The 19,884-nt window shown below is 52.9% G+C and overlaps 2 protein-coding genes across 3 annotated transcripts in view; one reads left to right on the plus strand and one right to left on the minus strand.

Moving 5' to 3' along the window:
* On the plus strand, positions 1–11,376 carry Dok4 (docking protein 4). 2 transcript variants are annotated; one of them, XM_010638889.1, is made up of 9 exons: positions 1–48; positions 3,990–4,256; positions 7,461–7,568; positions 7,719–7,833; positions 8,110–8,229; positions 8,328–8,517; positions 9,250–9,388; positions 9,699–9,822; positions 9,928–11,376. In XM_010638889.1, exons 2-9 carry the CDS (start codon positions 4,191–4,193, stop codon positions 10,044–10,046), a joined length of 981 nt encoding a protein of 326 aa, XP_010637191.1. In that variant the 5' UTR covers positions 1–48; positions 3,990–4,190; the 3' UTR covers positions 10,047–11,376. The 2 variants fall into 2 exon arrangements, with proteins under 2 accessions (XP_010637191.1, XP_033613728.1); XM_033757837.1 differs by lacking the exon at positions 9,699–9,822.
* The window catches only part of Polr2c (RNA polymerase II subunit C), an 8,834-nt gene continuing 271 nt past the window's right edge, over positions 11,322–19,884 (minus strand). The window contains exons 2-9 of the mRNA XM_010638888.3: positions 19,721–19,776; positions 17,467–17,535; positions 17,253–17,305; positions 13,848–13,976; positions 13,429–13,480; positions 13,045–13,213; positions 12,849–12,923; positions 11,322–12,318 (exon numbers count right to left, since the gene is read on the minus strand). Of these exons, the coding sequence (XP_010637190.1) occupies positions 12,174–12,318; positions 12,849–12,923; positions 13,045–13,213; positions 13,429–13,480; positions 13,848–13,976; positions 17,253–17,305; positions 17,467–17,535; positions 19,721–19,776 (748 nt within the window). The 3' untranslated portion in view covers positions 11,322–12,173. The remainder of the gene's footprint in view (positions 12,319–12,848; positions 12,924–13,044; positions 13,214–13,428; positions 13,481–13,847; positions 13,977–17,252; positions 17,306–17,466; positions 17,536–19,720; positions 19,777–19,884) is intronic.

Genomic DNA, 19,884 nt, shown 5'->3' on the forward strand with positions numbered 1-19,884 from the left:
CCAGCGGTCGCGCCGATCCAGCGCCCCGGCCCGGGCCTCGGCGCCCAGGTAAATGGTGGGGGTTGGTGGTAGAGAGGGGGACCTAGGCCGCGCCGAGCCTGCAGGACTCTCAGCGCTGCCACCCCAGGGCACCCTCGGGCACCTCTGAAACCTTAGGACTCCGACCCAGGGACTTTCCTACTTGGGGAGGAGGCTCGGAAACCGACCCCAGCCAGGGCGCAGCTCGGAAACTATCCCTGAGCTGACTCCACCCCCAGCTCTCCTCTCTGGGGAGCCCAGGTTAGGATCTGACCCCAGCTGCACTCACAGGTACATCGGAGAAAATCAGACCATGCCCCCTCCTGGGCCTGCCCTCCAGAAGGGCCCCCACCTCCCGGTTTCCTGCTCCCCCAGTGGATTCCTGCTGGCTCCACGCCTCCAGTCTCTACAGACTATTTTCCTAGTCCTGCTGGCTCACCTGCAGATGGGGTTTTCTACCCACTGCTTATACTCATGGCCAGTTGCCTCCTGCCCTTAAACCTTTCTCCTTGGTCTGGAGGTCCTGCCCAGCTTCTCTCCAGGGCTTTGGTTACAGTTAAATGCTTTCTGTCACCGCTAAAGGGGTTTGAGACAAGGCTGGGCACCTAAGTGATGTGGGCAGAGCAGGGGCTGGGGCAAGACAGTTGCCAGGCGCTGGGATGGAGAACTTGGGTGTGTGGTCTGATAATGCAGGGCATCGGGGCGCTAGGCATCAGCTCTGGCTTGCTGCCTGTACAGTAGTTAGGTCTGGGCTTCATGAACTTTATTTCCTGGCCCTTCTCAGGGAGATGTTGCGCCAGTATAGGCTAAGCTGTTCCTGTCCCCTGTCTGGGATGTGTCCCAGGAACTGTTTCCCTCTCACTCCGTTGCTTGTCTTTGTGCCTGAGTGCCGATTACTTTTAGGCAGGACAATGGGCTGGGCATGACTTTACCCAACAATTCCAGCTAAGGTGGGGCTGCCAGGCCTGCACATAGGGCCTGCAGTTCACTGTCCCCCGAGGAGGCTTTGAACAAAACTGTGGGGTCTTGGGCCCAGTTAATTCTCTAACAACAATTCTGCTGGCCATGAAGGCCAGCAATGGGACCCCAGGAGGTGGGAGCTGGCTGGTGGCTGGCTGGATGTTGGTGGGGGTGGGAGAAAGGATAAGGAGTGAATTATTCAAACACTGAGCACCTCCTTGGCACTAGGCAATGTTCTAGGAGCTGGGACAGAGCTGTAACCCAATAGAGGAGGCCTGGCCATCAGGGAGCTAACATTCTAGATGTCTCTTCATGGCCAAGTAACAAATGCACAGATGAAGGAACAAGAAAATCCTGCAGTGATGTGTGTATGTTAGCTATCAGGGCTCCTCTGGCCCTGAAAGCAGGGGCAGAGTGGTCAGGGAAGGCCTCTAGGAGGAGGTGACCTTTGAACGGAGACCTGAATGAAGTGATAGAATGACTCTTGAGAACACATGAGAGAATGGTGTTGTGCACTCTAAGGAGGAGTTTGGCATGTTACAGGCTGGGCAGGGGACCAGGAGAGAACAGATGGCAGTGGTACAAGGGCATAGCACCACTTTCCTCATTATAGGGCTAGAGACCATGCTGTTCAGATGCGCCCCCGCCCCTTCCTCTCTGGCCAGTTAGGTATTGGTCTATCTTTGCCACACACTTTGGATGGGACCTGTTTGGGGTGGTGGTGATTTGGGGATTTTGGGGAGCACTCCTGTGGCCCATAACAATCCCATGGGGGAGGGAGGTCAGATCAGCAGGTAATGGGAAGTGATCCTGCTGCTGGACAGAATCCGCCCGATAGGATCTTTGCTGTGGGGTGGAGACAAATAGACTACGTGATGGTAAGAAGGTGTGCAGGTAGGGCTGTCCCAACCCTCTGATAAGATCCAAGCTGGAGCTGCCAGGCAGGGAGGCCTAGCCAGCCAGGCAGCTCTGCCATTGGTTGCTCGCCTCAGTGAGTAGCGAGTAGTGTTTGTTCTGGAGCTAAAGCCTCCAGGCAGAATCCAGGGAGGGAGAGCTCAGAGGGGCTGCCCCACAAGGCAGGTGGACAGGTAAGGCCCACCCGCCCCTGATGGGCACCTGAGACACCCACTCTCCGCTTTTCCCCATAGGTACTTGCCCTCCCTGGGGAGCAGAGCAACTCCCAGCCTGGCTCTCTCTGTGAGGAGCTGGTGGTGGCCTGGCCCAGGGCAGACACTGACTCTAAAGGAGCAGCCACATAGACGCCAGACTGGGATGAGACCAGAATGTTGAGAGAGGCTGCTGGACTCCCCACTTTGCTATCTATGCTGGGGGCTCCCAGTTCAGGCACCTCACATCCTGTGCTGTGGAGGGGCCCTTGCAGAATAGTGGGCCCTCCCTGCCTAGGCATGGGAAAGACTAGTGGTGATGGCTCAGCAGCGATGGGGCAGTGGCCCCAGGGTGGGCAGGACTGGAAGTGAGTGGACAGGAGGGGTGCTCGCCGGGCTTTCAGTGCTTTTCAGGGGATGGGGGAACGCCACCCCTCTGCCCTTCCCCTTGTTTGTTCGTGCCCGCTGTGGTGTCCCATCTGTTCCTTGTTAGAGACTCAACAGACAGGCCTCCAGGAGATTAATTAACTCCAAGCTGCTGCAGTGTGCTTGCACTGGGGCCCCATCCTGGCAGCACAGATACTCAGCTGACCCCCAGAGTGCTACTGAATTCCCACCCAGTGATTCTGAAAACACAAAAAGCCATGTTGTTGGTATGGCCCTGCCACTGAGGCTTGATTGCGGAGAAGGCTTAGTTGGTAGCAAGCAGTTGGAGGTGCAAGATGATGTTCTGTATCACCCATCCTGGAACGTCTCATTCTTTCCTGGCTGTGCCCTGGACTGGCTGTGTGACCTAATTCTTGTGGCTTACCCTCTCTGGGCATCTTTCTTTTCTCATCTGTAAAATGAGGTTGGTAGACTGGGTCATTCCCAGGATTCCTACGGGTCTGTGCCTGTTGATCAGCTTGATTGAAAGTCTCTCTGTTGGTACCCCCATTTCCTATTCCACGTTGAGCTCTGTTTGGCACCCAACCTGTCTTCTGTATCATCTGGGCTGTTTCCTGGGCCCTGGGCCCAGGTTACTTTTCTCTGTAATTAACTCCCGCCCGTGCTCAGAACATGGAGGCAGTGTCTGGCCAGGCCAGACCCAGTGGCCTGTTGGGACCCAGCCCTACTCTTAAATTGGCCCAGTCTTCCCAAGGCCAGGGCCAGGGCCAGGCTGAAATGTCTGTTTCCACAGCAGTCACCTCCAGCCAGCCCAGCACATTCCTCAGGCTTATCTAGGGGCCCGCCCCGCTGGACTCTGCCCTCCCACCCAGGAAGCATCGCCCAGAGGAGCTGCCAGAGGGCTCCATGGGCCACTTGAGCAGAGCCTGAGTGGGCCTAGGGTGTTGGAGAGACCAGGTATAAGATGGGGTGAGGCAGGGGATCTGGGATCTTCTGATGCCAAGAGGGCAAAGTGAGGGGTTTGCTTTGACACCAGACCCTGGACCACCTCCTGGGCCCTCCTCCCCATTTCCCCTACCCAGGACTTCTGTACTCAGGAGGGGATTTTGTGCTGGCAGATTGGCCTCGGGGCTGCCTCAGAGCAGTTCCAGGAGAGAGGGCCAGGGGCAGAGGAACTGAAGACAGCAGCTCCTGGTCCCTAGCCCTGGGTTCCAGCCACCTCCCTTCCTCCACCCCCACCTCTGTAGAGGGAGCAGGAGCTGGGCCTCCCAGGAAGGGGTTAACTGCCAGCCCCAGTCATGAGGGAGGGGACTGGGCTGGACCATTTTCCTCTGCTGCTGCCTCCACCTCGGTTTTCCTGAATGGTTCTGTCGCCCTGGGGTGGGGAGAGAAGGGAAGGAAGAAGGGCGGAGGGCGGGAGGGAGGAGTGTGGGAAGAGGAAGGAAAAAAGAGAGCGAGACAGTGAGGGGAAGAGAAAGATGTCACTGTCTCTAATCTCCCTGTCATCTGTGTTTCCAGCAAGCGTCAGGCGAAGGAACTGTTAGAACAATGCTAAGGAGGGCGAGGTGAGGAGCAGCCCCGACAGACACGGACAGACTACGGACAGAGCACATCTGGAACAGGTGATCAGAGGAGTCAGAGACCGAGTCCACCTGGGCATCCCTCCCCTGCCTCAGCCCATCCCGGTGCCCCGCCCCAAGACAAGACAGTGGGGCAACCATGGCGACCAATTTCAATGACATCGTCAAGCAAGGCTATGTGAAGATGAAGAGCAGGAAGCTTGGGGTGAGTGACCGTTGCAGGGGCCCTGCTGAGGGACACTGGCTGAGGACGGGTCTGGAGGCATGGTGTGCAGTGTGTGCTGTCCGCTGGTGGATCGGCATCACGCGTTTGTGGTCTCTAGTCTTCTTACCGTGGGCCACCTGGCATGTGCCAGCCAGGCTCTGCCTGCTGCAGCCCCCACCCAGCAGGGCTGGCTGGCTGGCATCCCAGCTGCTGGGCCAGCAGTGTGTCTGAGGGGCACTGCTCCACCGCTATTGTTGAAGTTAACACCACAGCAGCAGCGGGAACTGCTGGAGACACTGGGCTGTCTGAGCTGACACCGGCTTCTCCACTTCCTGGGGCCTCCTGCTTCTCCTTCCTCACCTTTCCTGGCCTCTTTTCTTTAAAGTACCTCATCTTCCTGCTTCCCACTGCTTTCTGAACGTGCATATTTATTGTATTTTTTGTTGTTGTGTTTGGTGTTAAAGAAATGTTTGCGAAGCAGAAACGTGGGGGGTGGGGGGAATGGGGCGCCAGGGGCCAAAACCAATACTTATGTGGTCTGTAGATGAGAACTTCGGGCAGAGTGGCCCTTTTCTGTTTCTCTGGGACAGGCCACTGTGCTCCAAGTTGTAGGTGGGTGGCCCCATGCCTCGTTGGCCCTGGGCTGAGGTTTGCAGGGCTACAGAGATGAGCTTCAGAGGACGTTGTACCCCCAGCTGGGGAAGGTCCCCCAGAAGGCATGAGTATGCCCCCGGGACCCACTTCACCATCATGGTAGGGTGTCCAAAAGCTTCCTCTACTCCCTGCCTATCCGCCTTCTGCCTCCAGTGAGGGGGCTGACAGTGCCCCCTCCCCAGCAGGAAGAAAAGAACTGGAACCAGAATTGCCCAAGTTGTGCTTCATCCAGACTCCTATCCTTCCTTTATCCCCTCCCCCACTGCCTTGGTGGGGTGGGAGTGGGATCAGACTGCTCAAGGCTTCTTGGCTCAGCCTGAACTGGGTGGAGGACAAGGAGGGGAGACTCAGGATTCTGACGCCTGGCTTCCCTCCTAGATACCAGGCAGGCAGGGCTGGCCTTGGAAAGAGGTGGGTCTTGCCCCTCCTGGAGCCCCTGTGGGAGTGCATTGTGTCTGGGAAGAGGCCAGCATCTCACTGCTATCAGGTGGGCCATCCACCCAGCAGAGCAGAGCTGGTGGTATGTTTGGAGTATTATCTGGACTTGAATTTGTAACCCAGACTGGACCTAGCTTAGGGGAGACTGGGCCTTGGCAGCCACTAGCTGCTTTGCTCTTCCCCTGAGACAGAGATTCAGCCCCCTGACTTGGAGCCCAGAACAAAGGCAGAGGCTGAGGCCCCAGCAGAGAGGTCAAGGGGACTGGGACCCACTCTTCCTTCCTGTAGCCTGTACCTAGGAAGTCCCCAGGGGCCTTTCCAGGGCAGAGCTTACCAGGAAGGCACTGGCCACATGGGCAGCTGCTTGGGCTCAGTATCAGAAGGACTCCTGGGGCCCTAAGTGGACAGGTGGGTACAGCCAAGAGGCGGGGCTGGGTGGCGGGATGTGACCAGGTCTGGTCCGGGGTTCACTCCCACCCAGGGAATCCACCTGCCCTCTGCAGACTTAAGCCTTGCTTCCTATGATGTGAGGGGTGCTGTGCTTGTCTCGGCCCCAAAGTGGAGGAGGGGCCGCATAGATGGGAGCCCACCCTCCTACCTGCCAGGCCCCCCTCCCCAGCAGAGCCATGGCAGAGAGCTTCTAAAGCACTGATCAAAGCCCTAGGAGAAGTGGGAAGGAGGGCTCTTGAGCACGTGGCTCCCTGGCTGTGTGAGTGTGTATACTGTAACCAGGCAACTGAGGTCCTCAAGCCCCCAGGCTCGTGCCCCTGCCACTGCAGGCTGCTTTGGATCCAACCTGCATGGTATGTATCTGGGTCAGCTGCACACACTCATCCGCCCATCCATCCACTGTCCCTTCTTATGCTCATTCATGTGTTCAGCAGAGATCTGTAACAGGCTGCAAGATATGAATGAGCATTCTGGGAATTTGCCTTGGGGTACTCTGCAGCTCGGAGCTGGGGGCTTCTGTGGCCTAGGTGGACCATCCAGAGGCCAAGCTGTGGTCAGGGAGGGGTGCAGGGCAGACATGGGGGTCCTGGAGCAGAGCCAGGAGTAGTCTAGTTCTGTGGGACTTCACGAGATGGGGACGGTCTAGGTCCATGGCACCCTGGTGTACTGTGGCAGAGGAGGGGCAGGGTTTTTGGGGCTGCGGCCTCCAGGTTCCCTTGCCTCCTCTGCTGTGCTCTGGGCTACACCTCAGGATCCTCTTCTTTGCACTGAGCGTGGCACCAGCAATGCCCAGGGTGGGGCCGGCCAAGCTTTGGAGCCATGAGTGGCTAATCCTCAGTCCTAGGCTGGACCAGAAGAGAGTCTGTGGATACTCTGAACCTTTAACCCTAGGGAATGGTCAACCCTCTCTCCTGACCCCTAGACGTGTTCAAGAAGCTCTAGAGGACATAGGTGGTGGGAGGCTCGTAGTGTTGACAGTGGTTGGGACAAGAAGGAATGTCTAGAGAGCACCCTGGTTCTTAGCTCTTCCTGTTTACCTCTGAGGACCTCTGGTGTCCCCATGGGAACGGCAAGTAACCCTGGCCTCATGCTCTAGAGTTGGCAAGAGGATAAGGGAAATGTTACCAAGAATTTTGTGTGTCACGGAGAACAGAACTGCAATAATCACAGGGTGGTTGTGGGCCAGGGTCCCTCTATGCCGCCCCTTAAAAACTCTCAATGTGGTAGCTGCTGCTGTTGGAGCCCTGGCCAGAACAGCCTGTGCAGTGGGCTATGCATGTTGGCCCTGGATCACAACAGCCTGCTTTAAGTATCAGCTCCTCCTTTATGAGCTGTTACTTTAACTTCCTGTGCTTCACTTTCCCCATCTATAAAATGGGGACAGTAACAGAACTGGCCTCTGGAAAGAGCCAGGGATCAAAGAGTGCTAATCCAGAAAATAAGGATGTGATGATCTGGAACAGGCTTTCTGAGGCAACACAGTACGACTACCTTCATGGTTCAGGGAGGCAAAGTTACACTTACTTCTTGTCCCCAGGTAGTTGGGGCTCCAGGGAGGGCTGTGTGGCACTGCCCCCTGTGGCAGACAGGTGTAACTGCATGGCTCCCTGGAGAGGAGGGGAGGGTCCAGGAGGCCTGATCCACTGTCATCTTGCTCCACAGATCTACCGGAGATGCTGGCTGGTGTTCCGGAAGTCTTCCAGCAAGGGGCCCCAGCGGCTAGAGAAGTACCCAGATGAGAAGTCCGTGTGCCTCCGAGGCTGCCCTAAGGTTAGGGGACCTGGGCCCTAGCTTCCCCACCCTGTGAGCAAAGATGATTTGCTGAGTCCTGAGGTCCAAGAGCACCTCCTGGGGGTGGCAGAGCTCTGGGGAGGCAGAGTTGCGCCAGCCTGTCTTAGTCCCTTGTGGATGCCACCCCAGGTGACTGAGATCAGCAATGTCAAGTGTGTCACGCGGCTCCCCAAGGAGACCAAGCGGCAGGCGGTGGCCATCATATTCACAGATGACTCTGCACGCACCTTCACCTGCGACTCAGGTGAGGCCTCGGGGCTGCAAGCCTCTATGTGATCTCCCTGTCCTGGTCACGGTCAATGGCCCAGCCAGGAAGAGGCAGAGCAGGACTGGCCCTGGCCAGGGAGGGTGATGTAGGGTGCAGTGGGATGCCCTTGAGGGAGCTGCCCTGGACTGAGGGCAGGCAAGCATCATGGCCTTGCCCTCCCTGCCTTGTGTGGTGGATGACTTGGTCTGAGGTGGATGGGAGGGCTCCTGGCCACCCTGAGCTGGCAGCAAGATGAGGACCCATTTTCTCTAGAGCTGGAGGCGGAAGAGTGGTACAAGACACTGTCTGTGGAATGTCTGGGGTCACGGCTCAACGACATCAGTTTGGGGGAGCCTGACCTCCTGGCCCCTGGGGTGCAGTGTGAGCAGACAGGTGAGGCCTGGCCCTGGTCCTGGGGCAGGGAAGGGAGGGGAGGAGGCGGGGGTTTCCCTCTCTGCTGCCCCACGCCCACCTGTCCCCTCCTGCTCCAGATCGCTTCAATGTCTTCCTGCTGCCCTGTCCCAACCTGGACGTGTACGGCGAATGCAAGCTGCAGATCACCCACGAGAACATCTACCTCTGGGACATACACAACCCGCGCGTCAAGCTTGTCTCGTGGCCTCTCTGCTCCTTGCGCCGCTATGGCCGGGATGCCACACGCTTTACCTTTGAGGCGGGCCGGTAAGACCCTCTTGCCTCCCCACCTTGTCCCTGAATGGTCATACACTCTGTCAGGCACAGTGCTAGTTCAGTTAGCAGGACAGCAGTCTCAAGAGGGTAAGCTTTCTGGTTTTACAGAGGAAGAAATCAAGGCTCAGAGAAGTAATTTGCCCAGGGCAGACCCATCACGTAGTGCTGTTTACCAAAGGCCTAAGGGCTTAAATCAGGCACTGGCCCTGGAGATTAAAGTACTGAGAAAATTATGGTGAGGATGGTTCCTGACTGGAACTTGAGTACTCTCTGTAAACCAGGAATGGTGGCGCACACCTGTAATCCCAGCACTTGAAGGCTGAAGCAGGAGGATCACTGCAAGCTCAAGACCAGCCTGAACTACTCAGTGAGTTCAAGGCCAGCCTGAACTGCATAGTGAGACCCACGTAACTTTTAATCCTCTGTACAATCTTGGCTGAGTTACTCAGCTTCTATGTGCTTCGGTTTTCTCATCTGTAAAATGACTCAAGAAAACATAACAAGGGATCTGTTAATTATGTGGAGACCAGAGGATGGTGGTTGTGGGTTAATTCCTGTGAAGCACACTGACCTCTGCCAGGCACGTGGACGTGCTCACTGCATGTGCACTGGTGGTCAGGCTCCCAGCCCTGCCCATGCCCCGGATGGCCTGGGTGCAACAGAGCCAGGCACATGTAGTGTGGTGGGGTCCCCATCACCTTGCCCTCCTTGCTGTGTCCTCAGGATGTGTGATGCTGGGGAAGGACTCTACACCTTTCAGACACAGGAAGGGGAACAGATTTACCAGCGGGTACACAGTGCCACCCTGGCCATCGCTGAGCAGCACAAGCGGGTCCTGCTGGAGATGGAGAAGAATGTGAGGGTGAGGCCAGTGGACACAAGTCCAGGGTCCAGGGGAGGCAGGGTGGGCAGGCCTGGGACCTCCTAGCCAATTCTCTAGCCAGCGTGTACAGTGGAGGCAGGCAGGCCTTTTACGGCGGTGGGGGAAAAACAGTCTTGTTCTGTAGCCCGGGCTGGCCTCAAACCCAGAATCCTGCCTCAGCTTCCCAATTTCTGGGACTACAGGCATGTGCCACCATGCCAGACTGAGGCAGACAGTCCTGAGCTAGTGCTCAGGGACTGTCAGCCATACCCCTAGAACTAATAGGAAGGACTCCTTCTCTGCCCCACAGCTACTGAACAAGGGCACTGAGCATTACTCGTATCCCTGCACACCCACTACCATGCTACCCCGCAGTGCCTACTGGCACCACATCACAGGTTCCCAGAACATTGCTGAAGCCTCCAGCTATGCCGGTGAGTCGCTGCTCTGCCCCACACCTACGGAGGACCAGGCCTACTGGGCAGGGGTCTTTTGACAATGGACCTGACTTGAGCCCCAATCACCTTCTCTGCCCACAGGTGAGGGGTATGGGGCAGCCCAGGCCAGCTCAGAAACAGATCTCCTCAACAGATTCATCTTGCTAAAGCCAAAGCCCAGCCAGGGGGACAGCAGCGAGGCCAAGACCCCTTCCCAGTGACAGGAGGGCTGCTGGGCACCAATGACTGCTGGGGCCACCTGTTGCAAAGCTGACTGCAGTGTCCTATGGACAGCCTCAAGGGCTGTTGGCCAAGGGCCTGGAGAAAGGGAGGCAGCTGTTCCCTCCTTGCCCCCAAGGATGTGGCTGGACCAAGGCAAAGGGCTGGCCACCCACCTGAGCATGTGAGGGGCTGAGCTACTGTGGGACTATATACTGTTCATGATTTTAATATATATGGCTTATGACATACTCTATATACTGAGATTCCCCCTATCCCTCCTACCAACACAAGACACATTTTTAATCCCATGACCAAACCATGGTCGCGGTCAGGTGGTTTTGGAGTATGAGGGCAGCTGTTTCCCTGCCCTGTTGTACAGCCCTCCTGCTGCCAGGACCTGCCTGAACTGCCAGGACTAGTGGAGGGAGACAATCAGAACTCAAGGCTGGCGTGCCTGCTAGCTTTTCCCAAGCAGCCCAGGGCCCAAGACAGGAGGTAACTTCTCAATTCTTTGGGCCTGGAGTGACACAGGAAGGATGCAAACTTCCCCCGTGCCACTTGGAGTTCTAAGCAGAGGCGACATCTGGTTGATGCCTCAGGTGAAAATCTGGTTTAAAATGTACTTTCTGCACAGGCTGCTTCCTGCTTAGCAGGTTATGAAGATGCCCTTGGGGTGGGGGGTACCATTACCTCAGTTGGGTGCAGGATGGGGGGCCAGGCGGGAAGGCTGCAGCAGGACTGCTGTGGGGAGCACCCCTGCTGCCCCCTCTCACTGACCAAGGGTGGATGCTGCCCCAGCAGGGGAGCCCCTCCACCCTGAGCTTGGCCGCCCTATGCTAGAGCACTCAGAACCAAGACCTTCCCATCCCTGCTCCCCACATGGTGCTGAGGCTCCCTGCTGAAATGCAATTAAAGCAATTGATTTTCTAGTGCTGGTATTTATTGACTACCGTGCAGAAGGGCTATCTTTCTATTCACATCAAACCTTTGGTTGTGTGGGTTTTTGTTTATTGTTTTTTAATATTTTAGGGTTCTGATTTGTGGGAACACTTTCTTGTAAATAACCACTGTTCACATTTGTGGCAGGATGATGACAAAGCAAGAGGCCCCTCCCAAAGGAGCCCTAGATCCAGGGTGGTGGCATAGCCAGCTCAGCTCTGAATGTGACCCAGGGAATGACCACCCAGAGGAAGCCAGTGTGCAAGGGAGCTGGGGTCCAAAAGCCTTGGGGAGGGAGGCAGAGCTGGCTGGCTCAGCTAGTGGCACGATGACGCATGAAGGAGATTATGTTGTGCTCTTTATTGCCAAAAATAAAAACTTTTAAAAAGATGGCTATTGTTAATCAATATCCCTTCCTTTCTGTATTTATCTCCGCTTTTCTCCATGCTGCTTTACTAACCACTTTGAGTATGCTCCTACCTGGAGACTGTGCAGGACCAGAACCTGCATTAGGAAAAAATGTGTGGAGGGGGCCTTTGCCCCTGCCCATCCCCCACCACTAAACAAAATGATCAGGCTGCTGGCAGGGAAGGAGTTCGCAACTGGTGGGTAGAGATTAACAGCATCTTTATTTGTGTGGGCAGGAGACAGCCATGGCTGAATGTTACTCCCAAAGTTACTTCCTGAATTAGGGACAACTAGGAATTTGAAGTGCCAGTAGGTTGGCCCTGGGGGAAGGATCAAAGGGCTTACAGGCTGCCTGGATACAGTTTCCAGCACTCAGTCCTAACACCAGCAACCGAATATATAACTGTGAAAACTTTTGGACAGAAAGGCTTTAAAGAGCTGGAATGACCAGGAGAAACACCCAGTGGTTCTCAACAAGGAAGCAGGACAGCCCCCTACTGGTGTGCTGGGAAACAGGATGGAAGGGATCCTTTGGGTTCTGGGAAGCACAACCTTGGCAGGACCCAGGATGCTAAATGTCTAGTAAAAATCGGCTCTGCCTAAACACCAGCGGCATCCCTGGTAATCTATCTGCAACCACTGGCTAGCTGGTCCTGGTGACCTGTTGTGAAGCTTGAGCAGCAGCAGTCCAGAGCCCAGAAAACAGAAGGCCTCAAAAGAGACCTGAAGTCCAGCTGCTGCCATGACTTTCCCACTGTGCTGAAACAGGTGAGCTTCAATTAATTTATGGTCAGAACATCGCTCTGGATCTCATGGCTTAACTGAGTCTGTAAATCACTCAACTTCTTCTTCAATCCAGAGAGGGCGGAGAGGACAATGGTTTCAGGGCGCAGAGAGCCACAGGACTCCACATTGTAGTAAAACCTAGGAGGTAGGAATGTGGTGAGAGCCCAGCCCACACTTCCCGGCCCTGGGTCTTGTCTTCACTCCCACAAGGAGCCTGACCTTAGCGCAGGGTAGACCTTTCATCTAAAACCGCCTATGCACAGTGGTCCAAACCACTTTGCAGGTCCTCAAGGACACAGGTACTTCAAACAGGTACTGTGAAAATCCTAAAACAATTCTGTATGCAGATGATCCACACAGGGGACTTCTAACTAGCAGCCTTTCCCTGGTACATCCCTTCACATTCTTCATTGTGGGACCGAAGCTAGGACCTAAGACTTTTCTCTGGCAGCTCAAGAGCAGAACAGGAACAGGTTGGGTCGCTGGACGGCCCTTCCTTCTCATGGTGAACAAAAGGGAAATGATCACTGGCCTGGGGTGGGCGCACACCACAGGTTGGTTTGGTAGCTGGTGGATGAGAACTGGGACACGAGGAGCTGACTGACTCAGCCTGCATACAAACTCTACATTCTCACACTGCCATCCTCCTGCATGGACCAGGGTCTTACCTCTCTGGCTTGCCATTGGGGTCATAGGGAGCCTGTGACTCATCCTCATCCAGCTCTGAGTACTCACTTTTTGGCCTGAGGGCAAACACAGGTCAGCACATGGTCACTGCTGCTTTCAGGGCCCTGCAATTCAGAGTGCCCCACCTCATGCACTAGCAGCCCTTTCCAACCCAGACCCACCAGAGATGGGACCTACCATTCCTCGGGCTTCGGGTATACAGTGTGCCTCAGGGCATTGTCTGGGTCATATTCAAAAGCCACCCCTGCAGTTGGGTTCCACTTGGCATGCTCCTTGCCAAAGCCCTTTTTAGCATAGGCTCGAAGTCTCAGTTCCTGGCCTTTTCTCAGCTTGACAATGAGGATGTCTGCAGGCAGGTAGAAGTGCGAGTCAGGAGAGGGAAAGAGGGGCCCAGCTCTCCACCTTCTGACCTGGAGGGCTCCGAAGACCACACATCTGGAAAAACAGGTCTAGAGCCACATTAGGAGACCCGGCAGCACGAGGCTGTTTGGTCTGTGTGTCCCTCAGGCGTGTGCAGCCACAACTCAGGAAGACATCTGCACATCTGCCCCAGCCCCTTACCATCTTGCTCCACATAATCATTGGGGTCGTTGTCTCGGTTCCGGGATGTCACCTGTAGCCCAAACAGAAGAATTTATTAGCCTCTCCCCTCCCCGGTCACCTCTTTTGCACCCATCTCCCAGTGCCTCCACCCTGCAACGTGTCAAGCCAGGGGAAGGATGCTCAAGAGGAGGTAGCGGAGGTGCTCCAGGGCAGGCTACTGACAGCCTTCTCAGTCAACAGGCCTTCAAAAGGGTTTGCTGGGTGACAGGACACACAGCACCAAAGCTGCTCGACCCAAGAATCCAGGATCAGCACCTTTAGGTGGCAGGTTAGAGAAGGCCAACATCTCATGAGGATTCACTCCAGCCACCAGGCCCACTGGGAGCCATAAGGGGCAGCACACAGGCCCTGGGGAGGGAGGGTACCCAGACACTGACCGGAATGACTCGGGGGCTGTTGGAAATGAGGTCTCGAGAGGTGACATGCCGTGTCTGGTCTTCGTTGCACCGCACGTCAAGTGTGAACTCTACTGAGCATTCAGGGCAGAACTCTTCACAGGTGCAGTCCTGAGGCACCGGGGAAACAGGAAGGAGTACATGAGGAGGTGAGGAACTGCAACCAACCTGTGTCTAGTAGCCAGTCCCTTTTCAGTTCATCATCTGTAAAGACAGCCTGACCGTAGTCCCCAGGCTCTTGTGGGCTGTGACAACCTGGAACACCATTCTTATGGGCCACTCAAGCAGAGAGACAAACTACACACACGCTGACACCCACGTCCCCTTCTCACTCACTGGCTGGCTGCCATAACACCCAGGAGATGCACTGCCATTCTCTCTGGCCTTGGAGTCCCCTTCTTCAGGACCAAGGCTATGACCAGAGAGGGTCATTATGGACCATGGGCTAAGGAGATGACCTTGGGAGAGATATGCCTCATTAAAATATAGCTGTAGAGGGCTGGATTTTTCTCAGTGATGCCACACCTGCTTCATAAGCACAAGGTCCCGAGTGTGATTATTGTACCACCCCCAAATATACAGAGAGCGAGAGAGCACGCCGGGCATGGTGGTACATTACTTTAATCCCAGCACTCAGGAGGCTGAGGGAGGAGGATCGCAATGAATTCAAGGCCAGCCTGAACAACAGCAAGACCCTGGCTCAAAAAGCCAAAAATAAAATAAACCAAGATGAGGAAGAACTTAAAAAAGGAACTTTTAAATTCTAGAATACTGACTTCTTTAAAAACCTTTTTTATGGAAAACTTCATATATGCAGAAAAATAGAAGGGTATGTAATATATTGCTACTACATGACCATTACGAAGCTGCCACAATTATCAACATTTGCCATTCTTTAAACAATTGGTTTGGTTTTTGGCATTACCAAGTCAGAACCCAGGGCTTCTTGCGTGCCTGGTAAGTGCTCTATCACTGAGCTCTCTAGACTACCAACTGGTTCTTTAAAAAAATTTTTTTGTTTTTTTAAAATGATGAGACATGGTCTTATTATGTAGTTCAGGCTGGCCTTTAACGTACTATGTACCCCAGACTGGCCTCGAACTCACAGCGATCCCCCTGCCTCTGCCTCCTGAATGCTAGGATTACAGGTGTGAGCCACCACGTCTGGCTGTACCAACTGACTCTAGAAACAAACTACTGCCATGATAGGGTCTCTGTGGCAATTTAACTTTAGGCAAGAAGAGCTATGTGGATGTAATCATAAAGACTGCTTTCTCCCTCACACTAGTAAGGAAACCTCAACCTATTCACATGTAAAGATGAGAGAGAAGACGCAATTGTGGGCCACACTTGGGTATCTGCAGTCTTACCAGGGTGGGACAGGAGGGCAACCTCTTAAGACACAGAAAAGGAAGAATCAAAATATAAGAAAGTTAAAATATAGAAAGGTACTAGGGCCGGGGATTTAGCTCAGTAGTTCCGCAGTTCCCCTGTTCAGCCGCCTACCTCAAAAGCGCAAGGTCCAGAGTTTGACCCCTGATACCAAAAAACAAACCTCAAACAAACAAAAAGTAACCAAAAAAAGTAATCTATAAATAGTGTGCTGAAAAGAGGAGTCTATTCAAGATGAAAATATACTACAGTGCTCTGACTACCAACTACGAAGACTATGAAGACCTCGAAGAACCAAGAGAAACTAGGTTGCACTACACTCCCACAAACACAAAATAAGAGAAGAATTTTGGAGACACTAGAAAAACCTGGATGTGGACTAAATATAGATATTACAAATTAATGCTAATGTTCTTACGTATAAGAGGGTGGCTATGTGGGAAAATATTCTTAGATGATGTTCATTAAAATACTGAAAAAAGAAGGGTCAGGATTCTGAAACTTACTTTTGAATAGTTCAGCAAAAATTATACCACATGTAAAAAACAATTCCAATGTAGCAACATATTAACAATTGGTAACTACACAGGAGAGTAAATGAGTGTTTATTCTGGTTTTTAACTTTCTATAGTTTCTCAGGGAAAAAACACACCATCCTGGGCTGGGGATTTAGCTTAGTGGTTCCAGCACCTGCCTCCAAGCACAAGGACCCAAGTTCGATCCCCAGTACCAAAAAAAAACCCCCAAAAACAAAACAAACAAAAACAAACAAACAAAAAAACCACACCATCCTTGTTCAGTAAGTATATTAGAAATAATTTAACAGAAGGAATTGTTAGGTTGTACAGCTGGAAACCAAACTGTTCTCAATTGATTGTACAATTGTCCCCACCAATATGTGGGGCTTTTTGTTGTTGTTGTTGTTTTATTTTTTTTTACTAGAGACTGAAACCAGAGCCTTTGCAATGAACTATATCAGAACCCTTTTTAAATATTCTGAGACAGGGTCTCATTAAGTTGCTAAATTGTTCAGGCTGTGCTCAAACTTGCAAGCTTCCTGCCTCCATCACCTAGAGTACTGTTAAGCTTTATTTCTTAGAAACAAAAATCTTGGGCTGCAATTGTGGCTCAGTGGTACAGAACTTGTTAAACAAGCTTGAGGCTCTGGATTCAAGCCCAGTCTTGGGCAGGCACTAGAGATGTAAAACAAATATAGCAAAATGACAAAATGCAACAACTAGTTAGGTGAAGTTTGTTATATTAGCTCCACGTTTTCTGTGTGGTTCAGTTATTTCTCAAAATGAAAACAAAAACAAAACCTACATATGTATTTAGAAGACATATCAAGTCAGCGACTACACAGATGACATGCCCTGGGGAATATCAGAAAAAGGGCTGATTTAGTTTCACCCAGAGCCATCAATAGGGCATAGTCTGAGCTGTTATCTATTGCAGCCCCAGTAAAAGATGAAGTTAACCTAATCCTCTCCCACATTCTGTTAATACACCATCAGAGAAAGCAAAACCAACCCAAAGGACAGTAAAGAGTGGCCATGCTTCCAGAGCGCCCCCACCACCAGAAGAGGCATGGATCTGACAGGCACCCATACTTAAGTCCTTCGGCTGCTGCTCTAGTGGAGTTTCCACTCCCTCTGCTCCTTGTCCCCACTAACCCCAACGTGCTGCTGATTCCTATCAGCCTGCCAGTCTCATGTTGCTGGAACAGATACTCTAGAAAGAAGAGCCCACCACCAGTGTAAATGGACATTCAGGTAGATGCCCCCTCTTGTATGGCTGGCTAACGAGATGCCTTTACGCCTCATCAATCTGAAGTGCCTTAAGAACCAAGGACCTAGGCCTGAGTCAGGGCCCAGACAGTTCCACACTGCCTTCCTAAACTACAACACAGTCCAAACCAGAAACAAAATGTCAGGAAAAAACTCGAAAAGTGAAGTCTCTCCCCACCCACAAGGTCCACCCACCAACCACACATACCCGGGAGTACTGCAGTTTGTCCACAATGTCATCACTAGTGAGGGGAATTAACCCTGTGAGACAAAGAAAAGCTCTTTAGCAAAGTCCCAATAGCCAAGCCAAGCTATGAACCCACAAATCCCTTTGGGAGCAGGGAAGGAGGGAGGGAGGGGGAGGGAGGCCTAGGCACAGTACCCTCCCTTCAACCTCCCAACACCAGAACACCAGCACTCACCAAGCCTGTGTGCGATGAACTCATCATGAAGGACTGAGGAATTGGCATCAATCTGAACCCAGTCGATGGCTGCGAGTGAAGGAAGCAGAGACACACACAAGTGGTTTAACCATCAAATTCACCTAAAGACTTACAGCAGTGCTCTCAGGGGAAGGGCAGATGAGGTGGCCAGGCTGCTGGAGGCTCTGATTTCACTGTGCTACAATGGACCCCAGAAACCTACATTTTAACAACCACACAGCCATACACAGCAGCTCTCCTTGCTGCCCAAGTGAATTTATTGCAGAGGGTTCCCTGTACCACACAGAGAAATATTGAGGGAATCACAGGAGTGGGGACATATACCTTTGAGCTGAATATTTCTGGAAGCATTGAAATGTGTTATCTGAGCCAGGAATTTAGCTCAGTGGCACCGCACCTGCCTCGAAAGCTCAAGGTCCTGAGTTCAATCCCAGGTACCAAATACATAAATAAACATGTGCTACCTGAGACAATGCCAACCTAATAAAAACTACTTGGGCACTGAGTAACACAGACTCATGATAAGAATGTATACATCTACCTATCTAAGACAAGGTCTCACTAAGTCACTAAGTTGTCCAGGCTGGGCTTTAATTTGTGATCTTCCTGCCTCAGCTTCCTATAGTGCTGGGATTACTGCCTTGTGCTGCCACGCTCAGCATTCTCTCTCATTTTGTGACATAATGACTACATCGCCCAATTTCGAGCTTCATTACCATTCCATAATAGATGTTTACTGAATTCCTAGAGGGGGCCAGTCGTACTAATATAAAACCCATTCCCCACCAGCAATGTGCTGGGACAGCAAGTACTGTACTCTTCCACATGCTTGACTTAAACACACATTTATCCATTCATAATAAACATCTTCATGTAAACAATGACATTCAGAAATTAGTGGCATGGCGGCACAACCGCCAACTTCCAGTACTTTGTCCTGCTATTCTTCCTCAGTCTGGGCAAAGGCTGTGACCCAATCTATTCCACCTCTTTACTCTTCCCCTGCCCCCGCATGGTTAATACCCTCTAAGCCCCTAAAAATGAAGTCCTGTCTACTCTCCATGATGTAGATGTGATCACTCCCTCCCTTTGAACTCCTCCCTCACACAACTCTGTCCAGACTTCCTTTAAGACACCCGTTGTAGTTTGCTTCGCATCTTATTTGTGTATGTTATGTCTCTCTCCTCTCTACCTCAAGCTTTGAAAATTCCCCGGGCAGGGTCATGAGATGCCGTTGCGTTCCTAGAGTGGGTGCTCAACATCATCTTCAGACATGAATTTGTGAGAAAAGTGGCATTTAGACTCAGGCTGTCAGGGCTGCACCACTTTACTCACGATGGAACTAAGGCCTTGAGGCACACAGAGATTTGGCAAAGGGAGGACCAGCACACCAAGCCGAGCTGAAGATGTGACTGGGGTGGTGGGAAGTACAACGTTCTCTTGATCACTAACCATTCGGCCTGCTTATTTTCTTAGAAGTCTGAAAACTTGACACGGCAGCTATGACTTGCATTTCCTTTGCCTAACCCAACTCTCTGAGCTGACACTTGGAACACACTTGTAGACTTATACAAGTACAGTCGATGTGTAAAACACTTGGAGCAGAGTGGCTAGAACCAGACTGGAAACAGGTTTGCACTGGGCTAGGCACCAAGTGCCTTGTGGCTATGCTTCTCCCGTCCTGCTCAAAGTTTACTTGTGTCACTTTGTCTATGGATTCATCTTTCTCCTGCAGCTTCACTGTGAGTTCCACCAGGGCTAAACCCCTGTTCTACACAGCAGTGCACTCCCAGTGCTCAGCACCATGCCTGGCACTCAGATGTCCCATTCGTGAAATGGAACAGAGATTCATTAGTACTGAACACTCACTAAACACAAAGCATGTAATACAGATGAGCTCACTTAAATCCTCACCATCACCCACACGCCCTGTTATTTTATCCTGTTTCCACACAGCCATTAAGTGAAACTATGGGACCCAAGTCAACCCAGGTCTGAACCCACCGCTCCTCAGAAAGCACAAACCGTGTAAGGAGGGACACAAGTGGCCCTTGGGAGCCTGGGAAGCCGGCAGAGGCCACTGCGCCAGCAGTATCGGGTCTAATCAAGTCTCCAGCATGCAGGCTTCTCAGCACCGCCACCCCGAGACCCAACCAAGGACGCAAGGCAAGGAGCCCTAAGGTGGAGGTAGGGACTGGGGCGTAAGAATCTGTGAGGGAGAAGGGCGTCTTACCTATGATGGGCACTTCTGCGATGAAGACCCTCCGAATGGAATTGGCCACCCTGAGGGAGAGACACCCGAAGGCGTGGGTCCCGCACCCCGCGCTCCCACGCCAGCCCAGGGGCAGGGTGGGAGGCTCTGGAAGGACCCCCCCCCCACCCCAACCCCGCGGAGCC

Source organism: Fukomys damarensis, unplaced genomic scaffold (assembly GCF_012274545.1).
Source record: "Fukomys damarensis isolate Sample0158 unplaced genomic scaffold, DMR_v1.0_HiC HiC_scaffold_32, whole genome shotgun sequence".
Taxonomy (NCBI): Eukaryota; Metazoa; Chordata; class Mammalia; order Rodentia; family Bathyergidae; genus Fukomys; species Fukomys damarensis.

Excerpts from the sequence above, each read along its gene's own strand:
- Dok4 (XM_010638889.1), top strand. The coding sequence starts at position 4,191 with ATGGCGACCAATTTCAATGACATCGTCAAGCAAGGCTATGTGAAGATG. Across the intron at positions 7,569-7,718 it reads GCCTCCGAGGCTGCCCTAAG|GTGACTGAGATCAGCAATGT; the intron begins GTTAGGGGACCT and ends ATGCCACCCCAG. Across the intron at positions 7,834-8,109 it reads CACCTTCACCTGCGACTCAG|AGCTGGAGGCGGAAGAGTGG; the intron begins GTGAGGCCTCGG and ends CATTTTCTCTAG.